At 46.4% G+C, this 24567-nt stretch overlaps 1 protein-coding gene across 2 annotated transcripts in view; it reads left to right on the forward strand.

Annotated features, from left to right (window-relative positions):
- The first annotated feature begins 252 nt into the window (after nt 1-252).
- Nucleotides 253-24567, forward strand: part of PHF2 (PHD finger protein 2) — an 82237-nt gene continuing 57922 nt past the window's right edge. For both annotated transcript variants that reach the window (XM_034066096.1, XM_034066097.1), the window contains exon 1: nt 253-764. In XM_034066096.1, coding sequence (XP_033921987.1) covers nt 667-764 — 98 coding nt within the window. In that variant the 5' untranslated portion in view covers nt 253-666. The remainder of the gene's footprint in view (nt 765-24567) is intronic.

The following is a 24567-nucleotide window of genomic DNA, read 5'->3' on the forward strand; positions in this document are numbered from 1 at the left end:
TTGGTATCACCCCCGATAACGACCCTTGGAGTCCCCCCTCCGCCAGTCCCCATCCAGGGGGCAGAGCCGCGCCTGGTCCGCTCTCTTCATACACCACCGCTCCTCGGGGTAGAAACCCGCCCGGACGCCCCGAGCCCCCCGTGCCCCCGAGCCCCGTCCGCGGCGGAGGAAACGCGGCGGTGTTGGAAGCTGACGTAAGGACATTACGAGGCAAGGGCCACATTTCGGAGTGTTTATGAGGAGCTCGGTACTGTACTGTCACCAGGGGGCACGCCACGGAGCGCATTTCGCCAAACATTTTGAATAATAATCATTTAACAACAACAACAACAAAAAGCCCCGGTCCGGCCGGCGCTCGCGGAGCCGAAGGAGCCATGCAGCCAAACTTTGGGGAGCCCGGCGGCATTGTTGTTTTCCTGACAGCGCCCGCTCGCCCTTGAAGAGCCGTAACTGCATTATCGGATATTTTTTATCTCTTTATTTTGTTTTCTCCCCCTCCTCCCACTCTCCAGCCCCCCCTACCCCCCCTTCTTGTTCTTCCCTCCGCGCCCGGGCTCGGCGCCCTCGCCGGAGCTCGGCGGGAGCAGCAGCCGAGGCGGCCCCGCGCAGCAGCCGCCGCCAGCCCCGCTCCGCCGGGCGCCCCGCCGCGCTCGGGAGGGAGCTAACATGGCGACGGTGCCCGTCTATTGCATCTGTAGGCTGCCCTACGACGTAACCCGCTTCATGATCGAGTGCGACGCCTGCAAGGACTGGTTCCACGGCAGGTAACACAAAGGCATCGGGCCTTTCCCCCCGCGTCCGCCGCGCTCTCCGCCGCCCTTCGCCGCCGTTTCTCGCCGGGCAGCGCGGGGCGCGGAGCCGCCGCCGTGTGCAGTTTTCCAACAGGCCTTTTTGGAGAGCAGGAGCAGGAGGAGGAGCCACTGCCCGGCTCCCATCGCTCTCCCCCGCTGGAGATATTTTTTGTGTGTGTTTTGTCAATTTTGCGGGATTCCCCGCACAAAGCCCCCCCTCCCCCGTCCTCCCCCCCCATGCGCGGGGCTCCGGTGTCACCGGGGCGGGGGGAGGGGGGGGCATTGTGCGGGCTCGGGGAGGGGACGCTCCCACCGCCCCCCCGGGCAGTGGCACCGGGGCGCCAGGCTCTCGCAGCCGGTGTCCCGCAAGGGGCCCGGTGCGGGCCGGGAGGGCGGCGGGCGGGTTGTCAGCGGGCTCCGGCGCTGCGGGCCGGGCCGCGGGGAGGATTCCGGGCATCCCCCCCCCCGGTGCTCCGCGGCTCCCCGGGGTGGCGGGCGCGGGGCGGAGCGGGGGCAGCCGGGGTGTTTCCCCGCTGACAGGGCTTCCATCGCCGCCAGCCCTGCGGCTTAACCCTTGGCGGGGCGGGCCGAGGGCTGAGCGGAGCGCGGCGGGGCCCAGCTCCTGCGGAGGGGCGGCGGGCGAGGGGAAGCCGGGGCCGGGCGGGGCGAGCGCCTGCCCTGAGGCGAGGAGGGCCGGGCCGGGCAGACCCCGCGCGGCCAGAGCCCGCCCCGGAGCCCGGGCAGGGCACCCCCGACCCGCCGGCATCTCCGCCGCTCCCCGGCGGCCCTTCACGGGGGCGGCTGCCCCCGACCACCGCCGCCGGCCCTGCCCGCCGAGGCCGGGGCCTGCCGTAGCGGCGGCGGCCAAGTGGGATCCGGAGCGGGGCGGGCCGGGGCGAGGACTCTCCTTTTCGGCTCGTTTCTCCCCAGACCGCCCTCCGGATCGCCGGCGCGACAGACAATGGGCGTGCGGCCGCGCTGGAGTTGGGGCGGCCGGGCGCAACTTCAGAGCGCGGTTGTTACTATTGTCTTCCTCTGAGAAACGGGGAAGTTGGTGGCCGGCGAGCCAAGAACTTTAAAATACAACCAGCCTCCCGGGCAGCCTCTTGGGCACCGTCCTGCAGCGCGTCCCGGGCCGGAGGGGGTCCCCTTGGCCAGGGGAAGGTGAGGAGGAGGGCGGCCGGGCAGGGCTCCGGGCTGCTGGGGCGGAGAATGGCAGGTTACTGGCTCTGCGGCAGTTCTCCGTGAATGATGGAAAGTGCAAGAAGTGGAAATAAAATCCAGTAAACCACCTGGATGAGCACTTTTTATGACAGGTATTCAGGAAGGTGAAGCCGTAACTCTTTCATTGCAAGCGGCTCTGACAGTTGTTTCAAAATAGTTGATGGAGGTGAAGGCCAGAAGCAGTGTCTGCTGCCACTGCAGCACACAGATGCTGAGTAGGCCCTGGGTCAGCTGCAGATACTCCCCAAAACTACCCTTGCACCCCGAAAACCATTAAAAAACCTTTGCTGTGTCGCTAGGGTTGATTTTCTGCCAGCAAACTGTCTGCAAAATACTGAAATCAATAGTTCTATTGCCAGTGTTGGGTTCTCTATACATGTGGTTCTGGCTGCAAGGCTTAAAGCAATTGTGCTGGCCCATGTGTCAGTTAAGACTTGGGTGCAGATGAGAGGGTGAGGCTGATGTAGAGGCTGGAGAGAAGCTTCAAATGTGGCATGCTTGAAACTTGGAAAACTGAAGAATGTAAAAAAATAAAGATTTTAATGCAAAGTGGTGGCAGAGTGGGTTTGTGAAAGGAGGAACAGCAAAAGGAGTTAAGCTGCCTGTATATTCTGGTGAATTTTGATTAAAACAGATGAAAAGAGATCAGTTATAGCTGATCAAGAAAACGTTTCATGGGTATCTCAGGGGCAATAGCTTATATATGCACAAAGGTGTTTTATTTTGTGGTGTGCAGGGGCAGAACTGAGTTGTAGGTCTGTTGCAGAAGTTTGTCCCCTTTTTGCTTAGCTCACAGAAACATCCAGAGATTGATTCTAAAGAAAACTGAAGAGAAGGACACCTCTGACCGTGTCAGAACCTCAGATAATCATGTGGGAGAAGTTTGTGGAGTGATTGAGGAGAAAACACTGGATGTATGTCCCTAATTGCTTTTCTTGGTGTTCTGTGAACAAAGAAATATTCAACAAACAAATGTCAGGATTTAGTTGTGTAAAATCATCCTGTCCCTCTCTTAGACACTCAAAGTACTTGTAGTGTCAGTGTTTATATGGACACTGCTGCAACTAAACCCATGCAGGTTTGCAAGACTCATACTGTTAAGGAGGCTTGTCCAGTTTTTTAATCATTTAACCCTACTTGTGTTTCTTTTTAACATGACATACAGTGTGTGTTTCAGAATAAAAAGTATGATTTCTGTTCTGGGTGTATTCATGCTCCCTTTCTGACTGGGGTTTCCAGATATTTAAATAAATAGGTTTTATGGTTTTATTCACTTGGCAGCCACAGTGTCCTTGTGTCTGAAGTTGGGTCTCATCGCTGTGGCAACTTCAGCAGTCTGATAGTAAATGTTTATTCTAAAAAGAAATCAAATGTGTGTTAAATTTACTTATTGTGGGTTAGAAGGTGGAAACGGGAAGTTGGAGCCATTGCTTTTGGACTCGTGCTCTCCGGACCACTGCTAATGGTTTGATGACTACTGTTGCCTACAGTTTGGAGCTCACTGCTCTCTGCTGCTTCCCAGTACAGGTGCCAGAGGAATGGATTTGGGGCTCTTCTGGGCTTTTAGATATCACTGATTATTTTTATTACCATTTTCAGAGAATATTTCTCTTGCAAAATAGTGTTAGATCTTTCCATTCTATGATGCTAATCTTTCCATTCATGAGCTAATCCTGAGGAAGGTCTGAGTGGTCCATCCCTTCGTGGCTGGGGAGGTGTCACCGCAGAGTGCTCCCTGCTCTTGCCTGGTAGTTGCCATCATTGTGGTTGTGGGCCTGTATGCAGTGAAGTTGCTGCATTGGACCATTTGACTGGATTGATCCATACTCCTGAGGGATGGAGATAAGGCATCTGCATTGGTTTTGTAGGTCAGTGGACTTTGGTAGCCTTGCACACGTGGTGGTGTTGCTGGTCTATAAGAAGAAAGAGTAAAGAACCTGTCATTGCTGGCTCTGTCCTTTTCTTTCCAAAAGCTATGTGCATCCCTCTCTTACAACTCTATGTTGTAAAAACCCATCATCACAGAGCCTGGGACACTGTTCATGAAGCGTGTTGAGCTATGGAGCCACCAGCATGTTTGCAGAATGCTGGTTGTGACTTCTCCTTAAATTGAGTTTCATCATTTTGTGCTTCCCCATTGCCTGAGCAGCTCGAGACAAGCAGCTGCAAGCTCCGTCTGGAAAGGATGGAGATGATGCCTAAGAGCTCATCTCAGTCTCCCCTGTTCTGGCAGGTTAAAGCCATTCCCCTTGTCCTGTCCCTACAGGCCCTTGTCCCAAGCCCCTCTCCAGGTTTCCTGCAGCCCCTTTAGGCACAGGAGCTGCTCTCAGGTCTCCCCTTCAGGAGCCTTCTCTTGTCCAGGCTGCCCCAGCCCAGCTCTCTCAGCCTGGCTCCAGAGCAGAGCTGCTCCAGCCCTCGCAGCATCTCCATGGCCTCCTCTGGCCTCGCTCCAACAGCTCCATGTCCCTCTTGTGCTGCTGCCCCAGAGCTGGATCAGGGCTGCAGGGGGGGTCTCCACAGACAGAACCTGATGTTCAAGCAAGGCAAGTCCTTTTGTACACCTTTGTTCCACTAGAAATCTGTACCTGGTTACTCATTGCAGCTGTGAGTGAAAGAAAGTAAATTATTTTCTCTGCCATGGATATTCTGTTACCAGTTCTTACCACATGGACCTGTTGATGTAGGCTGGGATCAAACAATCACTTGCTAAATAAAGTAACAAGTATTTTTGTATTTGTTTTTCCACCCTATGCGTATTTAAACTCTGATACTTATTGTCCCAGGTGCAGCTGAAGTAAGTAACTTAGTAAAACTGCAAAAGTTTTACTTATCTGAAAGTATTTCATGCTGTTACCACAGCAGCATAAAATTACAATGTTCAAGGCCAGGTTGGACAGAGCCTTGGGTGCCATGGTTTAGTGTGAGGTGTCCCTGCACATGGTAGGGGGGTTGGAACTGGATGATCTTGAGGTCCTTACCAACCCAATCTATTCTATGATTCTATGATTCTGTTCTATGATGGGAGTTAATCCAGGTGCCTTGGTGCCCAGGATGATCTCTGTCTGGGTTAGGAAAAGCACTTGTCTGTTACACTGTAAAACTGTATGGGGAGATTCTGCCCTCCCACTGGAGCATTCAGCATTGTTCTGTTTAAAACAGGCCTGGTTTTGTATGGCAGCACTGAAGTCCTCTCTTTTCCATAGGCTAATCTTGAGCTGTGGCCGTATTTGTCAAAAAATTTAAGACAAGGATAATCCTAAAAATATGGTGCTGTTTGCCTTAGTGTTATCACAGCAGAGGGGGTTATGCAGGTTAACTGTACCATGCCCAGCGTGATTGTCTTTAGTGTGTGTGAGTTCGGACGGAAACACGGTGTGTAAGTTCTTCCAATAACCCAATATTTCAGATTATTCCATGTTTTCCTGAAGATTTATACTCAGGGATATATTGGAGGATTGCTCAGAGGACCTACCGTGGATGAGCCTTGCTAATACCTCTACTGGAACACTCTCCCTTCTGCTCTGTCCTAGCAGAAAGAGAAACCCGAGTTGGTTAGAACTGATTATGCAGATCCCACGAAGCGTGCCAGTTATCCTCGATAAAGTGTCCACAAGGACACTTCAGTGGGTATTGCTTGCCTTGGAGGGAACACAACCCAGACAAACCAAGACAAAGACATTTGTTTTTTCCTTTTTTTTTTTTAATATGAGTTGTGAGTGTGGAATGTGAAGATTTGAACTTAAGATAAAACTGCTAAAATGCTTCTTGTCTTCAGGTTGAAATCACTGCCATCTTAATCCTCCAGTAGCATATCATTATCTACACTATAAATTGTTCAGAGAACCTAAGAGGCTTTTTTCATTTTGAATCTATTTTATATCTTTTAAAGAGTTCTTTTTTAATGTCTGGGGCTGCAGAGAGGTAAAACCAGGGGGCACACATGTCCCAGAACTGATGCTGGATTTGTGGCCTCATACTGTTGTGTGGTCCCCCAGTGATGATTGACACCAACTTCCCAAGCACCAAGTCTGGTGGATGGTAAAGCAAGTTGGTTTTGCATGTGCCAGCCCTTGTGTTCCTTGTTCTTTGGCATGGCTAAATCAGCTTCTTGTCTTACCATTTTGCATCCATTTGTGCTCTGAGAAGGAGCTTGAGGTTCAGAATAGAAAATATGTCAGATTTTTAGTATGCCATTAAAACTTGAAGTTGACCTCAGAGAGTCTCCTGGGCCACTGCAGTATCAATCACAGCTGCAGGAATACTTTGCAAGTGTTTGTTAAAAGTATAGTCTCAATTTGGGTAGCAGATTTCTAAATACAAAGTTTTATCTGCAGTTGTGTCTGCAGAGAAAATAGGCTAAAGGGTTGAAAGCCTGTACTGGGTGAAGATTAAAAGGGCTGAATCTTAAAAAAAAACCAAAACAGAAGCTTGCATGGAAATTGAAGTTCACCCTTCACTTTTCCATGGTGATATTGTAAAGCTGACATCCCCAGGAAAAGCACTTGGCACAGTGCTCAATCCTGAATGGTAGGGTAGGCTCTGTGTTTAGGTATCCATAAAAAAAGTGTATCAGCTTCCCTATTTCTGAGTTTCCTGTCCACTTCTGAACCACTGCCCAAGTAGTGGACCGGTTTCCAATGGATGCCCATGCAGCACCTAGGTCTGCAAAGCTGGCTTCAAAGTCCAACAGACATCTCTCTTTTGATCAGTTCTCTTCTCTAGTACTGAGCATCACTCTTAGACACCTCTAGGTTAACAGTGTCTGGGTGTCTTCTATTTAAACTTTCTCCTTAGAACACCTCAAGGTTTCAGTTTGAAAAAGGGTTTAACTAAGACTTTGAGTCTAGTTGTGAAAAGAACTGATTACTCCAGTTTATGCAAATAGGAGTTTAAGTAGCATGAATGCTTAGCTGGCCTGAACGTGGAGGTTTTGATGTGTCAGCTCAGAAATCATGGAGTTATTCTCCAAATAAAAATATGCTTTAGAAAATACAACTTTAAGTAATACTAAGTGTGAACAGTAACGTGAGAAGAGCTGGCCTACAAGTATGTTGCTTGGTGCACTGGTACCTGAGAGTATGCATAGAAGACAGAAGGGTGTTGCATATAAAGATTCTTTTAATTTAAAAGGGGTTTGCGCAGATTTTGCCTCTGAAAGGATAAAATATTATGAAGATTAAGCACAATTTTTGTTTAATGAAAAAGGAACATTAGAAAAAGAGTATGAATTAAGGAGTGCCCTTCAGCAGCCTGAACCTTTAGCTCCACTGTATTTGGTGAGCTGTCCTGCAAGCACCCAGGTGCCTGTTCGTTTCAGTAGTAGTGGGACTGCACCATTACCAGGTGCTGGCTCTTAGTCCAATAAATTAAAGCAGTGTCAGAACAGAAAAATCAGTGGGAATTTATTCCCTGGAGCTTTGTCTTTACTGCTGAGTAGCTCTAGAATGAAGGAAATAATAAAGGGGCTTTTGGCAAGGGCCTGCAGGGACAAGACCAGGGGAATGGCTTTAACCTGCCAGAACAGGGGAGACTGAGATGAGCTCTTAGGCAGAAGCTCTTCCCTGTGAGGGTGCTGAGGCGCTGGCACAGGGTGCCCAGAGAAGCTGTGGCTGCCCCATCCCTGGCAGTGTTCAAGGCCAGGTTGGACACAGGTGCTTGGAGCAAGCTGCTCTAGTGGAAGGGGTCCCTATCTGTGGAATTGATGAACTCTAAGTACCTTCCAGCCCAAACCAGGTGTGCTATAGCAACACCAGGGTGCTTTTTGTGAAAATTAAATGGATTTTTCATAGTAAACATTTTATGCATCTTACCTGTGGCTGGGAGCACTGTCATATGGGTATGTATTAGCAAATCTTATACTTGCTGAGTGATATGGATACTAATTCCTTTCTAGACATTTATTTGAAAAAATTAAGCCTGTGCCCAATCTATTTTAGGGCATTATGCACAATCTATTTTAGGATGTTACCTAGCTGTTTCTGAATACTGTCTGAATGCCATCCATGTGGAATTTAATGGCAATAACAAAGTGTTTAGCAAATTTTACAAAATCTGTCATGTGAACTTCCTCCTGAGGGGTTTTTCCCCCAGTCCATATAACGACCGAGTATCTCAACCCCTCCTGAAGAATACTCTCCGAGGGACAGTGGTGTCCCTGTGATCATGTTATCTCGTAGTGCGGTGGGATCAGACTGCAGCTTTGCTTGGGTGCTTGGTACTCTCCAGACATGGGATCCCAGCCCTGGGTGCATCTTGCCTGGTGAGGGGTAGTTTTCCTCTGGTGCCAGATAGTGCAGACCCCTCCTGTTGAGCCTTTGGGTAGAGTTGGTTGACAACGTGTGAAGGACACCCAGCCAGCAGCCCATGAAAAAGTTCCTCTCTTTGCTTCCTCTCAGGCACATCCCCAAGGAATGATGGGTGACACTTCTCTTGATGAGGCCATGACTTAGTAATGTCTTTACAGACCTGAGCAGATGTGAGGACACCAAGTTGTACTGTGGTGTTCATGTGCTTACAGTGGCACAGCTAACTGATGCAGGCCTCTAATGGGATAATCCACAGGTTTTAGTATCTTATCAGTTAGTTTTAGCGAGTGGTTGAGGAAAGCAAAAAATTAAGCAATAGTGTATTTTGACAGGAAAAAAAGGATTGTAAAAACAAGAATATATTTAAATTTTCTATTTGCAGTTGTTAGTGTGATCGTCTAGAACTGTGTGAGGTGAGAGCAGTTGGAGTTACAATACTTTTCTTTGTATTTAATGGCTTATGGATTTCATTGTGTTTTCCTCTTTCAGCAAAAAAAAAAAAAAAAGAGGTATATTTACTCTCAGGGAGAGCATTTTTCCTTGAAGTTTTCATGAGGCCCTTAGTGATGTGGTTTAGTGGTGGCCTTGGCAGTGCTGGGGTAAAGGCTGGTTGTGAATGCTCATCCCTGGCAGTGTTCAAGGCCAGGTTGGATGAAGCCTTGGGTGATATGGTTTAGTGTGAGGTGTCCCTGCCCATGGCAGTGGGGTTGGAACTAGATGATCTTAAGGTCCTTTTCAATCCTAACTATTCTATGATTCTATGATGAGCTTAAAGGTTTTTCCCAACCCGTTGATTCTGTAATTCTATGCTCTGGCTTACTGAAAGGATGTAACCAATGAAAAGAAAAGAAGTGAGGTATTTCTACAAGGAGTCATTAGTTGTGATTTTTTGTTCAACCTCCTTTTTGCTGTTAACACCTCAATGGAAGGAGATGGAAATTTGTGGAAACTGGCAGGAATGTCGTTCCTGTGTTGTATGTGCCACTCTTTTTTTCTGGAAAAGCTGGATTTGATATGGCCAAATTATAATGATAAAAAAAACCCTAATAAATATATACTCATTGTTCTAAAAACAAAGATCCTCCTGTGCTCCCTTAGCACAGTTACACCTTGTCTGCATTGTGTGTGGACAGCAGAGTGGTCTTAGGTGATCAGATGGTATCTTTGGTTTTGGAGGGCTTTGCACATGGAGCACACATGGTTACAGTATGCATTTGCAATTGTTCATGTGTATAAAAATACACTCATTAAGTGTGAGCCATGTGGTTGTGATTTACCCTTCCAGCTCGGGTCTGTGTTACTCCTGTGATGGTGCTGAATGGTGTCCCATTGTGCATGCCTAGTGCTGAGCACCACACAGGCCTCTGCCTTCTACTGCCAGATACAACAAAGGCTGCAAATGGTTTTCATTATGGTTTTAGATGAATGTAGAATAACGTGGGAGCACATGAAACAGCCAGCGATAGTCACTGGGGAATATATAATCCCCACAGACAGAACATGAGCAATATTCAATCTCCATCTCACCAAACCTCTGGATTGAGGCAGGAGGAGGAAGCAAAAGGGTTTAAACTTCTACTGCTGTTTGGCCTGTGTCTAAACAAGTACAGCATCACCTGGATCGCCCTGTATCCATTTCTGTTTTTCTTTCTCTGCATTCATGATCACTAAATACCCTTAAATACAATTGCAGCAGTTGCTATGGAATGTAAAATTAGAGTGTATCTGGTGTACTTTTCTTTTTTCTTTTTTTTTTTTTTTTTTTTTTGCTAAAATGTGCAGTTTATTGATTGGAATTAGTTGAATCAGGACCATTTGAACCTCCAGCTCCTTACAGACTGCTATAGGGAAAGCAAAAATTTCTTATACCAGAAATATTTCTTCTGGAATCAAAGAATGTTGTTGTGGTGAAGAATCCTGCTGGATACCTGAGTGAATCATAGAATCCCAGGCTGGTTTGGGTTGGAAGGGACCTTAAAGCTCATCCAGCTCCAACCCCTGCCACAGGCAGGGACACCTTTCACTAGAGCAGCTTGCTCCAAGCCCCTGTGTCCAACCTGGCCTTGAACACTGCAGAGCTGCTCTAGCCCTCACAAGCATTTTCATGGCCATCAAATATTGCAAAGGTCGCTGATGCAGACTTGGCACCCGGTGTCAGTCAGTGTCTGACAGAAGGGAAGCGAAGGGGATGCCTCTAACAGCAAATTCAGATTTGGAGGCAGCTCGAGTCGTCAGCCAGCTGTCAGGATGTAAGCCCAGCAAACACAGACCACAGCAGTGTTCTGGACCTTTCTGGTCTCCTGGTCTTCTCCTGGCTTTCTCCTCCAGGACAACTTCCACTCCTCTTCCTCTTACAGAGATAAACTATTAATTTTATTCATTGTGTTATGTATTACATTTAAAATATCAATGTACTAATTAATGTGCCTGCATGAGAGAGAGTTAAACCAGACGCAGCCACAGAGCATTTAACTGAATTGACCAAAACTCAGGAGGAAAGGAGCAAAGCCAGTGATGAAACCTTGTCCCATCTCCCTGTCCTCTGCATTTATGTCTATGTCTGACTAGTATGTCTGGTAATGCAAATGTTGAGTATTTAACACAGAGTGTTAAACTGTAACAGTTTTCACAGCAACTTTAAATCCAGACTATCTTTATGCTCCACAATTGTACAAAACACGCTGAAGTCACAGCAGATCAGCTCCAGGCTGCACTGCACCCTGCATTTCAACCAGAGCACCAGGCACACTGCAACAACAGATCAAAGTGCTGAACAACCAAGGAAAGCACAAAGAAACACCTAACTTTCCCTCCTAAACTAAGCTTTTAGTTTATTCCATGGAACAGGAGTTAGTATTACAAAATCCAGTCTGGGCAAGTCACCACAAAGCACTTCATTGGCTGCTGTGACCACAGCACCACCTCGGGCTCACCATAAAAGATACCTGCTCACCCCTGAACATGATGCTGGGTCGCTGGCTCAAAAGAAGTTAAATATGTCATTATTTGGGAACCTAGAGAATTGCTCACATGGGACCTGTTGGAGGAAGTGCAGAGGAGGCCATGGGGATGCTGCGAGGGCTGGAGCAGCTCTGCTCTGGAGCCAGGCTGAGAGAGCTGGGCTGGGGCAGCCTGGACAAGAGAAGGGGAGACCTGAGAGCAGCTCCAGTGCCTAAAGGGGCTGCAGGAAACCTGGAGAGGGGCTTGGGACAAGGGCCTGTAGGGACAGGACAAGGGGAATGGCTTTAACCTGCCAGAACAGGGGAGACTGAGATTACACATTAGAGCAGCTGATTCCTTCCTGGGTCCCATGCCTTGGTTGTGCCACAGTTCTTCAAAGGGACAGAAGTTTCACAGGGAGTGTCACAGGTACTTCAGGAAGGATGGAGTATCTGAGGGGAACCCAGCCTGAGAGGACTGAAAGTATTCTCTCTTTAGGTAAGGTTTTATCTTTGAGGAGGGCAAAGCTGAACTCCAATTCTGCATTGATAGGCCACTAGAAGGGAAACAATATTAACATTTTGTCATGTTTGTAAAAAGGCAGAAAAAGCTGTATGGATAAAAAGGGAAAATGTATTAGAATCACAGAATAGCTTGGGTTGTAAGGGACCTTCAATGCTCATCCAGTCCAACCCTCTGCAATGAGTAGGGACATCTTCAACTAGAGCAGGCTGCCCAGAACCACACCCAGCCTGGTCTTAAATATCTCCAAGAATGGTGCATCCACCACCTCTCTGGGCAACCTGTGCCACTGTGTTACCACCCACACTGTAAACAATTTCTTCCTCATGTCCAGCCTGACTCTTCCCTCTTTTAGTTTAAAACCATTCCCATATAATAACTTAGGTAGCTTTGGAAATAAGTGCCACTGGTAACAGTTTGTGTCTTCCTACTCTTTTTCTGTGAGTTCCAGTAAATGTATCATCTTGCTATGTGCCACACAATCTGTAAATTATAATTTTAAAATTATAGTTTTAAGGAATAATGTTAAACATACATATAATGTTAATTGTGCTTAGGAATATGCGTCAGAAAGAAAGCAATACTTCATCCAAGACTTAGCAAAAGCATAGCAGAGTCTCAGTACCATGTGCTAGGTGGCTGAAAGACCCAGAGGCTCCAGGTGTATGAACAATAAGAGCTACTCACTGTGTCCATGGAGATATTTAAGCCACAGCTCAAAATGTAACATGATTACATTTTTTTACAGTTCTTTGGTAAGTGGAAGTCTGCTCCATAAATTGTGTACAGTGTTTGTGAATTTGCAGACTGAAGCAAATAGCAGTTTACAGCAAATAGCAATTTACAACAGTGCAGCATCACACCTGTACAACGTGGAGTCTCCAGAGCACTTTCTTTACTAATGCCACCGAGTGCTGCTGTGTATTTTAGGTCATCCACAGTTCAAAACAACATGTTATTAAGAAATATTTCAGGATTCCTGTGTCAGTTTGGACCAAATTAGTTACTCAAATGGGATGTTTGTGCTTCCTGACACATTTGGAGTGATTTGAAAGTAGACTAAAAATTACAGGAGACTGCAACATGTGTTTCCAATTGGAAACAAATTAGTGCTTGGTTATTATTTGCTGGTACTGGCATCATATGAAACTTAAGGAAATAAGTTTTAGACAGTCTGCTTTGAATATTATTTCTTATATGTGTTTTCAGATCTACTTTTTGAACATTTGAATGTTTTCTGCTTTTAAATAACAAACCCACATAAAAGATTTGATAAGGAGAAAGAAGAAAAGTGCCATCTTAAGCACTCATCAGATCATAGAATAGTTAGGGTTGGAAAGGACCTTAAGATCATCCAGTTGCAACTCCCCTGCCGTAGGCATGGACACCTCCCACTAAAACATATCACCCAGTGCTCTGTCCAACCTGGCCTTGAACACTGCCAGGGATGGAGCATTCACAGCTTCCCTGGGCAATCCATTCCAGTGCCTCATCACCCTAACAGAAAAGTCTCATCTTAAAACTAGTTTTGCTGCCAGAAGACAACCATTATGGCCCATGTATGTGACCTTATAGCCACTTCTGAAGCTTGTCTTTTGCTTTTCATTCAGACTGCAGAAAGTATTACAAGATTTTATCTCTTCTGGCTGGCCAAGACAGGTTTTGCAGCACTATCAAACAGGTAGTGAACAAAGAGATGAAAAAAACAAAGACACAGCAGTAAACAGGTACATTGGGGAGTGAGGAGTAGGAATGTTTTTTTAAGAGTTGCTAAGACCTACATTGGGATACTGTTTTCATAGAATCCCAGAATCCCAGCCTGGTTTGTGTTGGAAGGGGCCTTAAAGCTCATCCAGTTCCAACCCCTGCCACAGGCAGGGACACCTTCCATTAGAGCAGCTTGCTCCAAGCCTCTGTGTCCAACCTGGCCTTGAACACTGCCAGGGATGGGGCAGCCACAGCTTCTCTGGGCACCCTGTGCCAGCGCCTCAGCACCCTCACAGGGAACAGCTTCTGCCTAAGAGCTCATCTCAGTCTCCCCTGTTCTGGCAGGTTAAAGCCATTCCCCTTGTCCTCTCCCTACAGGCCCTTGTCCCAAGCCCCTCTCCAGGTTTCCTGCAGCCCCTTTAGGCACTGAAGCTGCTCTCAGGTCTCCCCTTCAGGAGCCTTCTCTTGTCCAGGCTGCCCCAGCCCAGCTCTCTCAGCCTGGCTCCAGAGCAGAGCTGCTCCAGCCCTCGCAGCATCTCCATGGCCTCCTCTGGCCTCGCTCCAACAGCTCCATGTCCCTCTTGTGCTGCTGCCCCAGAGCTGGATCAGGGCTGCAGGGGAGGTCTCCCCAGAGCACAGCAGAGGGGCAGGATCCCCTCCCTGAGCTGCTGCTCACGCTCTGGGGGTGCAGCCCAGGATGCAGGTGGCAGTTTTGGGTTTTGTTTGTCTGGGATTTCCTTGGGTGATACTTGGGATTTTTTGTTGTTATTGTTGGTTTGGGTCTTCTTACTGGAGAAACCTCAGCAGTGTCACTGTTGAAGTGCTGACAGCAGCCGGTGCTAGGAGTGGTGGGCTCAGCTGCTAGGCAGGGGTGCTGCTGCCCGGGGCCATATTGGCTGCGTGTTTCCCAAATTAGGACCAGGGAACTTGGTTTCCATTTAAAATTCATGGTTAAATCAAATTCTGAAATTTACTGAATTTAGGAGTTCTTTCCTCCATGTATTTAGGGGAGGTTTGAGTCTGTCAGGTGCCTTGAGAAGCCCTGCTGCTTCCTGCTGTTTCTTTGCTTTAGCTTACATTTTGGTTTAGGCAAGCTTACTGTGTAGACTATCTGTGTGTTACTTGGGAAGTTTGCTTAAACTTCAGCTTTACACAATAGGTGTGACTTTCACAAGTGTTGGGTATCGCTCTGCTTCTGTACGAGCAGCTGCAAGACCAGCAGTTCCTTCTGGCTTCTGGTTAGACCATCACATGCTGAACACTTTTGTAAATCCCACAACATGTCTTTCTGGGTTAAAATGAGCATGGACCTCTCCTCCTACCTTGGGAAATCAGAATCCCCATTCCTGCAGTCCTGGCTGCGCTCAAGCTGTGTTTCTCACATGGGGAAGCTCCAGTTCGCTTCTGTGTCCTAAGAGCAGCACTGTTCACTGAATCTGGCTCTAAGACTTACTCCCTAAATAGAGCTTAAAATAATAGTTTTGTGCAATGTAATGTTAATTTATAGTGAATTAATTTTCTAGGATTCTCTTAGAAGATAGCTGGGACGTTGCCCAGCTGCAGTGCCTGATGGGCTACTGGTGTTTGCAAGGCATCATGTCTTTGGGTGAGATGCTGTTGTGAAATCTGTAATGAACAACTACTTCAGCGAGCAACTGCTGCAAATAGGTGTTGATATGTGTGGGTATGTACTCTGAAATTGCTGATGATCAATGATGAACCCCAAATGATACAGCACACAGAAGGAATCCATGCAGCAGCAGTGCCATGGGATCTGTTCTGCCAAAGTCAAGGGGGAGCAAAAGCCTCATCATCCAACCTCATCGACTGATGTCTTAATCATTAACCTGTTACGTCATACAGGTTCCAAAAGTGAAATCGATGCATTTGCAGACCAGGAGAGAGACCAATAGTACCAGTTAGCTAGTGAAGAGTGTGCATTTAGGTCTGAGTTACCAGGTGGTGCAAATTACTGTGAGTCCATGGACAGAAAAGGACCTAATTTCATACCAGCCCAATGATTAGTCTGAATGTCTGATCCTAGGAAACCTGTGCTTTATGCCTCTGTATAGTATAAATACTACTACCATGTTTCTAAACATGCAGGGTTGCCTTTTTCCCCTCTATCTTGTATGTTATCCATCATTCTGAGACGTATGTGCTATCTGCTCTATTAAAGGAGAAGATGTACCATCTCCGCGATGCCGTCTTCAACCATCTTCTATTGTCATTAGTTTTAATAAAGCAAGTTCTTCATAAATAGAACAGTAAAATTCATTCCCTTTCCTTCTCCCCCTCTCATTATACCATTGATTCATGGTTGAAGCTTCACCTGTGAGCATTACAGTTGGCTCAGGTTGTTTGCCATACAAAATAGAGCATGAAAAGGGAATGCCAGTGTACTATCAGGACTGCTGTGTGTTCATAAATAAATATATAAAGAATATACAAAAGTGATACTGTGAATGAAAATGAGACCCATCCAAATGTTAGAGTGTATTTTAGTGAGTTCTTAGCATAACAATGCCTATGCAAGCTACAAGTGACCTCAGATTTGAAAATAAGTTACATAAATGGACGTCACAATTAAAGCAAAGCAAACTCATGCAGAATTGTATTTATGTCTATCTTAGTACAAGTGGTTGTTGTGCTTTCTGCACTGACTTTGTCTTCCATTTTATACTTTATATAGAATCATAGAATAGTTAGGATTGGAAAGGACCTCAAGATCATCTAGTTCCAACCCCCCTGCCATGGGCAGGGACACCTCACACTAAAACATATCACCCAAGGCTTCATCCAACCTGGTCTTGAACACTGCCAGGGATGGAGCATTCACAACCTCCCTGGGCAACCCATTCCAGTACCTCACCACCCTAACAGTAAAGAATTTCTTCCTTATATCCAATCTAAACCTCTGCTGTTTAAGTTTCAACCCATTACCCCTTGTCCTATCACTACAGTCCCTAATGAAGAGTCCCTCCCCAGCATCCCTGTAGGCCCCCTTCAGATACTGGAAGGCTGCTAAGAGGTCTCCACGCAGCCTTCTCTTCTCCAGGCTGAACAGCCCCAACTTTCTCAGCCTGTCTTCATACAGGAGGTGCTTCAGTCCCCTGATCATCCTCGTGGCCTCCTCTGGACTTGTTCTAACAGTTCCATGTCCTTTTTATGTTGAGGACACCAGAACTGCACACAGTACTCCAAGTGAGGTCTCACAAGAGCAGAGTAGAGGGGCAGGATCACCTCCTTTGACCTGCTGGTCACGCTTCTTTTGATGCAGCCCAGGATACGGTTGGCTTTCTGGGCTGTGAGTGCACACTGAAGCTGGCTCATGTTCATTTTCTCATTGACCAACACCCCCAAGTCCTTCTCCGCAGGACTACCATGAATTTCCTTTTTGCCCAACCTGTAGCTGTGCCTAGGATTGCTCTGACACAGGTGTAGGACCTTGCACTTGTCATGGTTAAACTTCATGAGGTTGGCATCAGCCCACCTCACAAGTGTGTCAAGGTCCCTCTGGATGGCATTCCTTCCCTCTAGCGTATCAACAGAACCACACAGCTTGGTGTCATCAGCAAACGTGCTGAGGGAGCACTCAATCCCACTGTCCATGTCACTGCCAAAGATGTTGAACAAGACCGGTCCCAACACCGATCCCTGAGGGACACCACTCGTTACTGATCTCCAGCCGGACATTGAACCATTGACCACAACTCTTTGAGTGCGGCCATCCAGCCAGTTCTTTATCAGAAATACGAATGTTTTTTTCTGCACAGCTGCATTTCACCCTGTGGTATTATTCGCAGTCCCCTGCAATTTTATTCCCACATCTTCAAGCAATCCTAGATTGCTAGTGACATCATTATATTCATCAAAACTCATCCAGCTCCAACCCCTGCCATGGGCAAGGACACATTCCACTGAGCAGCTTGCTCCAAGCCCCTGTGTCCAACCTGGCCTTGAACACTGCCAGGGATGGGGCAGCCACAGCTTCTCTGGGCACCCTGTGCCAGCGCCTCAGCACCATCCTCTGTTTATTATAGAACATCTATTGAAAATCAAGTGGAATTCTCTGACAGCAGTTGATTACTGCACATCAATAAAACCATTGCCTTCAAACAGCTGATGAAACCTAGTTCATTTGTTAACACTCCAGTGAAGACTTCCACAGAAAAACTGGAGAAGAAACCTTACATAACACCAGACAAAAAAAGACTTTTTCCCCACAACAAACATACAACAAATACAAATCTAACAACATATTAGGTCTGTAATCAGAAATATTTGATCAGTAGTAGGAGAGATGCATATTTGCATCTAAGGAATTATATAAAAGCTGTTTTCATTTATCAACTAAAAGTCTGTGAAAATAGTACTCTAGTCTCAGCAAGGCAGAATTGTTTTCTGAGCCTTTTGAGTGATTTCTTCAGAGGCAGAGGAGCTATGACAGTCATCAGTTGTTTTATTTTAAAGAGTTTATGTAGCTTAAAGCAACTGAAGGACTAAACCAGATCTGATGGACCTCCCATGTAGATGTTTAATTCAGAAGATCATATACCAGTGTAACCTCAGCAGTAAAACTAGTCATATTGCTCTGTCTAAATGAGCCCTCAGACTGGTGTACAGGAAGGCAAATATATCATTTAATTTCACTAAGCTTAAAAACATCTGATAAAACATACTTTCCCTCTTCAGAGGTTCATCATTTGCAAACCCCTCTTTGCCAATGTACATGTGAGTGTGGATGCCTCTATCCAAGTTGAAATCCAAACCCATGTTGTTATCCGCACACAGGAAAATTACCTGAACTCCTTTTCAGCAGCAGGAGAAAGCTCTGTTCCTTCCCTGGTTCTTGGTTCAAGTGGCATGGAGATTTTTTCTGAAACTATCCACAGAAACTGAAAATTACTTCCTAAAAGGAAACAAGAGTGACAATGATGAGCCTGAGGCACAGCTTTAAGCTACTGAAAATGTGGGTGTTGAGAATCACAGACAAGCATGGCAAGTTTTCATACAGCAAGATTTGTTGTGCATATTTTAGCTGTGCCCAAGGAGCAAGTGCATACACACACTTGTAGCCACCTGTGCAGGTCCTTCTCTTTCCTCCCTCCTCCTCCTGCATACCCACAGCTTGCAATCCAGAAAGAGAATCACAGAACCACACACTCTTTGGGGTCAAAGGGCCCTTAAAGCTCATCCAGCTCCAACCCCTGCCACAGGCAGGGACACCTTCCACTAGAGCAGCTGCTCCAAGCCCCTGTGTCCAACCTGGCCTTGAACACTGCCAGCGATGGGGCAGCCACAGCTTCTCTGGGCACCCTGTGCCAGCACCTCAGCACCCTCCCAGGGAAGAGCTTCTGCCTAAGAGCTCAGCTCAGTCTCCCCTGCTCTGGCAGGTTCAAGCCATTCCCCTTGGCCTGTTCCTATAGGCCCTTGTCCCAAGCCCCTCTCCAGGTTTCCTGCAGCCCTTCTAGGCACTGAAGCTGCTCTAATGTCTTCATGTGAGGCGTTGGGTGGTGTTGCAAATCACATCTCACCAAGCCATGGTGCATCCTTTCTGCTGGCCCCTCTGCAGCCAGGAGAAGCATGCTGGAAGGGTGTGTATGCATACAGCAAGGACTGGGGGTGGGAAATTAAACAAGTGGAAAACAAAAAGAGATGGCCCCAGTTCATGCTGGATGGAGACCGGTACAGATGACTTCAGTGCAGCTGGCCCAATCTGTGTCAGCTGAAGGTGTGATCCATGTGTCTTCAAAGGAAACAAGTGTTCACAGAAAGAGAACAAAAGTTTTTCACTGCAAACAATTGGATTTGTTTGTCTAAACTTTCTGTTAAGTTCCCTTGGCCTTCAGGCTGCAAAATTCCTAGGTCTCACGCAGCCACATCAGAGGGCTGGCAGTGCAGATGAGTGCGAGGGGAGGGACTGAGCACTTTAAGCACAAGTCTCTTGCTTTCTGCTGGAAAGAGGGGAATGTAAAATTGCATTTGCACGTGCTGATGATCTTAATAATTCTAACATTCTTGGTTTGCACAAAGTAGTTTTTATAAAGAAATAGCAGTGCTTTATGGTTCACTGTTTTGGGTGGTGTCTTAATGTATATTTTTTAATGTTGCTTTCAGCTCCCTGGAGTTTGCCTTTAAATTCATGTTGGTCTCTTAATCACTTGGCAGAGCTGATCAACTGGAAATCTTCCTGCTGCTTACCAAAGCTAGCAAGTTACTCTGAGATGCATCACAGATACTAACAGAAACCTTCCAGGCACCCTGGCTGCCCACATCCCACTAAGGTCTAATGCCTGTCCTGGCAGCATATCTGCCAAGAGCAGGTGTAAATCCTGAGCCCCTGAGCAGTCAAACATACATCTCCAATGGCAGCATGTCACATATCCCTGTTCACATCCAGCTGAGCCATATTGTGGTTAGGTTTAGTCTCGATATGGTCACACTGCAAGGGAGTGACATTGCTGCAAGTACTGTGAGGGGTTTGGAGAACAAGTGAAGAAATGAAGACTTACTAAGGGACCTGTTGGATTCCAGATGTGAGTCTGTAATAGGTCAGTGTTACAGATATTTGAATAAGTTGTGGATATTGTGTGGCTGGTTTCACTATGGGAACAGGCCATGGTTGCCAAAGTGTTTGCAGTAATGTTACTGTTGGGAGGAGGAACAAAATCACAGGATCATAGTAAGACTGTAGTCAACTTATAAGGTTATTATATAATATTATTATATTTATATTTTTATATAATGGTTTAGTTCCTGCTAAGTATGTGCTTATTTATAGAAGTTGATTCCTAGAATTTTAGAGAACAGGAAATAAGAAATACCATTTACAAGGTGGTACTTAAATTGTTTGCAGTTGGACTCGGTGATCTTAAAGCCTAGAAGATCAACATAGTTGATGTCAGGAGGGTTGAAACTGGATGATCTGAATGTTATTTCCAACCCAAACCATTCAATGAGTCTGTGATTCTGTGTTGCAGTGCTGCTTTACAAGGGAAACTAATTAGTTCATCTGGCTCAGCTGAACCCAGCTCCCACTCTCCAGTTCTTGGTTTTAGTCGAGCTTGTGGTGTCCCTTCTGCCTTGTGTCCTTGAGGGCAACCTGAGGACTCTCCCTGGAAGCTGGGCTGCCCACTTGGCAATGTGTAAGGTGAATCCCTGGCAGAGATGCTCCTCATCTTCAAATCCTTAGGACAGCAAAGAAAGCCTGTGGGTGAAATCAAACATTGTTCCCAGTGCTGTCTGCTGCCATGGTGGGCTAGTGACTTCCGGGTGTTGCTCAGACTGTTCTTCCACTGGTAGCCTGCGGGGTCTTGTGTACATGGTGGCTGGATTACTGTAAGTATCCAAACTCCTGATCCATTGTGAAATGTGTGATACTAAACCCTGAGGCTGTGACATCAGTCTGTGGGGTCTCAAGGCCTGAGCAGTGTGGTATTGCTGGCTTTTGGGTTTCTGAATTTCAGCTTTGGAAAATACATTTGTTGCTGGTATGCACCAGTTCTAGGTAGGCCACTTAACAGTGTGATGCTGGCAGAGATTTTGAGTGTGCAGTAACTTTAGATTGCTGTGATCTAGAAACTTTATTTATTTCTGTTTGATTGATTTCCTGGTTCCCAAGATATGTAATATTTCACTTATACAACAATACCAGTTTGCTTTTGCTGAGGAACAAAAGGCACTGCCTAATAATAGACACTTTCTTAAGCAGTTTTGACCTGTACTCATGCAGAAGGTGTGCTATTAATGAAAACAAATGAAGGCTAAATCACAGTGCTTCTTTATGAAGAACAGTTTATGCTGGTTTTGTTACGTGTCTGTAATAGGAAACTACTTTGACAGTATGGGCAGCATTCTGGAGCTTTTTATGGAGCAGTGGTGAAAAGCAGAGGTGACATGTTGAGTAAGGAAAAAGTGCTGAGACACTATCACAGAATGTTGCTGGTCATACAATACAAGGATTAATTTTTCTCCCCCAAGGCAATTCCCTTTCGTACTCTCTTCTGCGCTGGGTAGAATTAAGCTTGTGGCTTCCAGTGTGAAAATAAATTGTCATGGTTTAAGTATAAGTACATTGCTGTTATTCTGTTACTGCTGTACTTGACTCAGGATCTGTCAGAGAACACACTTCATTAATGATTATTTGCAGCTGATAAGTAATAACTTGTTTGGATCAAACCTAATTTCACATAGAAGTTCTGAAGTGTGTGTGCAGATAGACAGGGGATTTGTAGCTCTCTGGCGAGCTGCCTATGGAGCCTGGTAGTGAGCTGGGAGCTGGATGAAAGGTAAATGACAATTTTAGATGTGAATCCACTTTTTGATTTATTGCAGCTAAACCAACAAAGAGTTTAACTCCAAAGGAGCCCCAGGACCATCACTAAGCTTGCAAGTACTCCCTGTTCATGTAAAACTCCTAGTGGGAATACTTCAGTATTTACCCCATTTGTTTTCTAGATCTCAGCCATCATGAAACAGTGTGTGAGGAGTTCCTCTACTGACAAGAGGCTCTTTTAGGAGTAACCTGTGAGGATGACAGGTTTGAAGGCATCATGGAGAAGAGAAGGCTGTGTGGAGACCTCATAGCAGCCTTCCAGTATCTGAAGGGGACCTATAAGGATGCTGGGGAGGGACTCTTCATTAGGGACTGTAGTGATAGGACAAGGGGTAATGGGTTCAAACTTAAATAGGGGAAGTTTAGATTGGATATAAGGAAGAAATTCTTTACTGTAAGGGTGGTGAGGCACTAGAATGGGTTGCCCAGGGAGGTTGTGAATGCTCCATCCTTGGTGGTGTTCAAGGCCAGGTTGGACAGAGCCTTTGGTGATATGGTTTAGTGTGAGGTGTCCCTGGCCATGGCCAGGGGGTTGGAACTGGATGATCTTAAGGTCCTTTCCAACCCTAAGTATTCTGTGATTCTGTGTCTGTAAGGTGAACATCAGGCTGGTCTGTGCAATGAACTATTAACAGCCACCACAGGGATGTACTTTGCTGAAGACCATGAAGGTACTGCTTTCCCTGGGACAAAGCAGAAGGGAGTGACTGCCATTTGAAATCACTGCCATTGCATGAAATGACCTGTCCTTGAAAGAGGCACAGTCTCTCCTTTTCCATACACAACAGAAATGCTCTTCAGATTCCAGGGCAACACGCTCTACTTCAGCATATTTACTCTTCCAAAAATATTTGCCTGAGTTATTGCCTGTGCTCCTTCCTGCTCTATCATTCCTGGGAGCCGACTTGTTTCTGCTCCAACTCAGCATGCATAGCAGGATGTTGGTTAAAGTCTTGCACTGAAAGCAACAAGGTTTCTGCTGATTGTAGGTCACAAATGAAGAATCTGTACTAAAGTGTGAGAAGAGTTTTATGAAATCCTACAAGTATGTGTAGCATTTACTTTTTCCACTGTTAGGGGTACAAGTATGTTTGTGTGGATTCATGCTCTGTTTCTCTGTATTGCTTAACATAACTTTTAAAAGATGTGAAAAGTTGCATCTGAGAATATTTATAAGGAGCAATCACATTAGGTGTTCAGTCTGTTGCTGATCTTTGGGACTGTTGTGTAAAATTTCAGGTAAGACTGACATATATGTGTTAGTGGAAAATTCCTACTGATCTAAGGGTTTGGGTCTGGCCACTTTTGCTTATTTAAGAGGCAGTTCAGATTTTCCTTGCTGCCTCCCGTCACATTGCTGTTATTGACGGTACTGCATCTGTGTCTTGATCTATGTGGGTCCCTCTGTGGAGGGAAGGCTGTGTTGGTCACAGAGGTGAGTCCACCAAGTCTTTCTTCTAGGCCCTTTTTAAGTACTGAAGGGCCACAATAAGGTTTCCCCTTAAGAAGCCTTCTCTTCTCCAGGCTGAACATGACCAACTCTCTCAGCCATTCCTTACAGGAGAGGTGCTCCATCTGATCGTTTTTGTGGCGCTCCTCTGGGCCCTTTCCAACAGGTCCACGTCTTTCCTGTGCTGAGGACTAATGGTCTATTCAGGTGTATCTCCATTGTATTCTTTAACAGAGGAATGGAGATGCTGTCACTCTGAGCAGGTGGGTGTCAGGCTGGTGTCTGTTCTGCAGTCGTTAGCTAACACCTGGCACATCAGTTGAAGATGAAATGAAAAACCCTGTGCAAAGAACAGAAGGGAGCTGGTGAGAGGAGCAGGAGAAAGAAACGAAGCAACAGAGGACAAACGTGTGCAAAACAGTCCATTCTCCACACCTGCAAGCTGCCAGTTTGCACTTTCAAGTGAAGGGCTCTGTTGCCCTCCTCAACATCCTTTGTGCAGAGCTGGGGCACAGCACAGAGCTTTTAGGGTGTGGGTACCAGGGTGGTCTGCAGGTGGCAGGTTGGGCTTTCTAACCCAGCTCTTGGGTCACGACGAGCACTGCTGGACTCCCTGCCATTCCCTTATGTCCACGTTGTGTGGGAAAAAATGCAAGTTTTCTTACTGTGTGTGGCCAGATGGACTGGTGCCACTTCTGTCAGTTGAGTTACACAAGGAAAAAGTTGAAAAATAAGAGGGTGATTTGGAGAGGAGGGTTATTTTTGTGTTATTTGTTCAATGCACTTTTGACCTTTTGGTTTTAATTCACTCTCGCATTGCAGCTTTTTTCCTTAAGTTTTATTTTGTTCTGCTTCTTACCACTGCTCCTTTCTCTGGTTCCTTCCCTCTTGGCTTATTTCCCATCTGCTTTTGGGAAATCCAGACAGGAGAAGGGGCAGAACAAGAATGAGAACAGCTGTAATCACACAGAGCTGAGCATCTTCTCCATCAAATGAGCTGTGTTTGGCTGAGCCCCGCTGACAGCACTGAATCCTTGACATGGCAGCAGGTTATCTCCACAGATGTCCTACACTGAGTGCAAGTCCTGCATGTGGCAGAGGGCTCAACCCAGGCTGATGCTGCCAGGAGACAAGGCAAGAGGGCAACAGTCAAGCAAAGAAACTCAAGGACATAGGACATGAATTTGGGAAAGAAACTGTAGAACAGTAAGATCTAAAGCTGTATTTGGATGAGTTCCTTCATTAGCATAGTCCTACATGGCAGCCTGGTGGGGCTAAGAACAGAATCAG

This window comes from Melopsittacus undulatus, chromosome 9 (genome assembly GCF_012275295.1).
Source record: "Melopsittacus undulatus isolate bMelUnd1 chromosome 9, bMelUnd1.mat.Z, whole genome shotgun sequence".
In the NCBI taxonomy this organism is placed as follows: domain Eukaryota; kingdom Metazoa; phylum Chordata; class Aves; order Psittaciformes; family Psittaculidae; genus Melopsittacus; species Melopsittacus undulatus.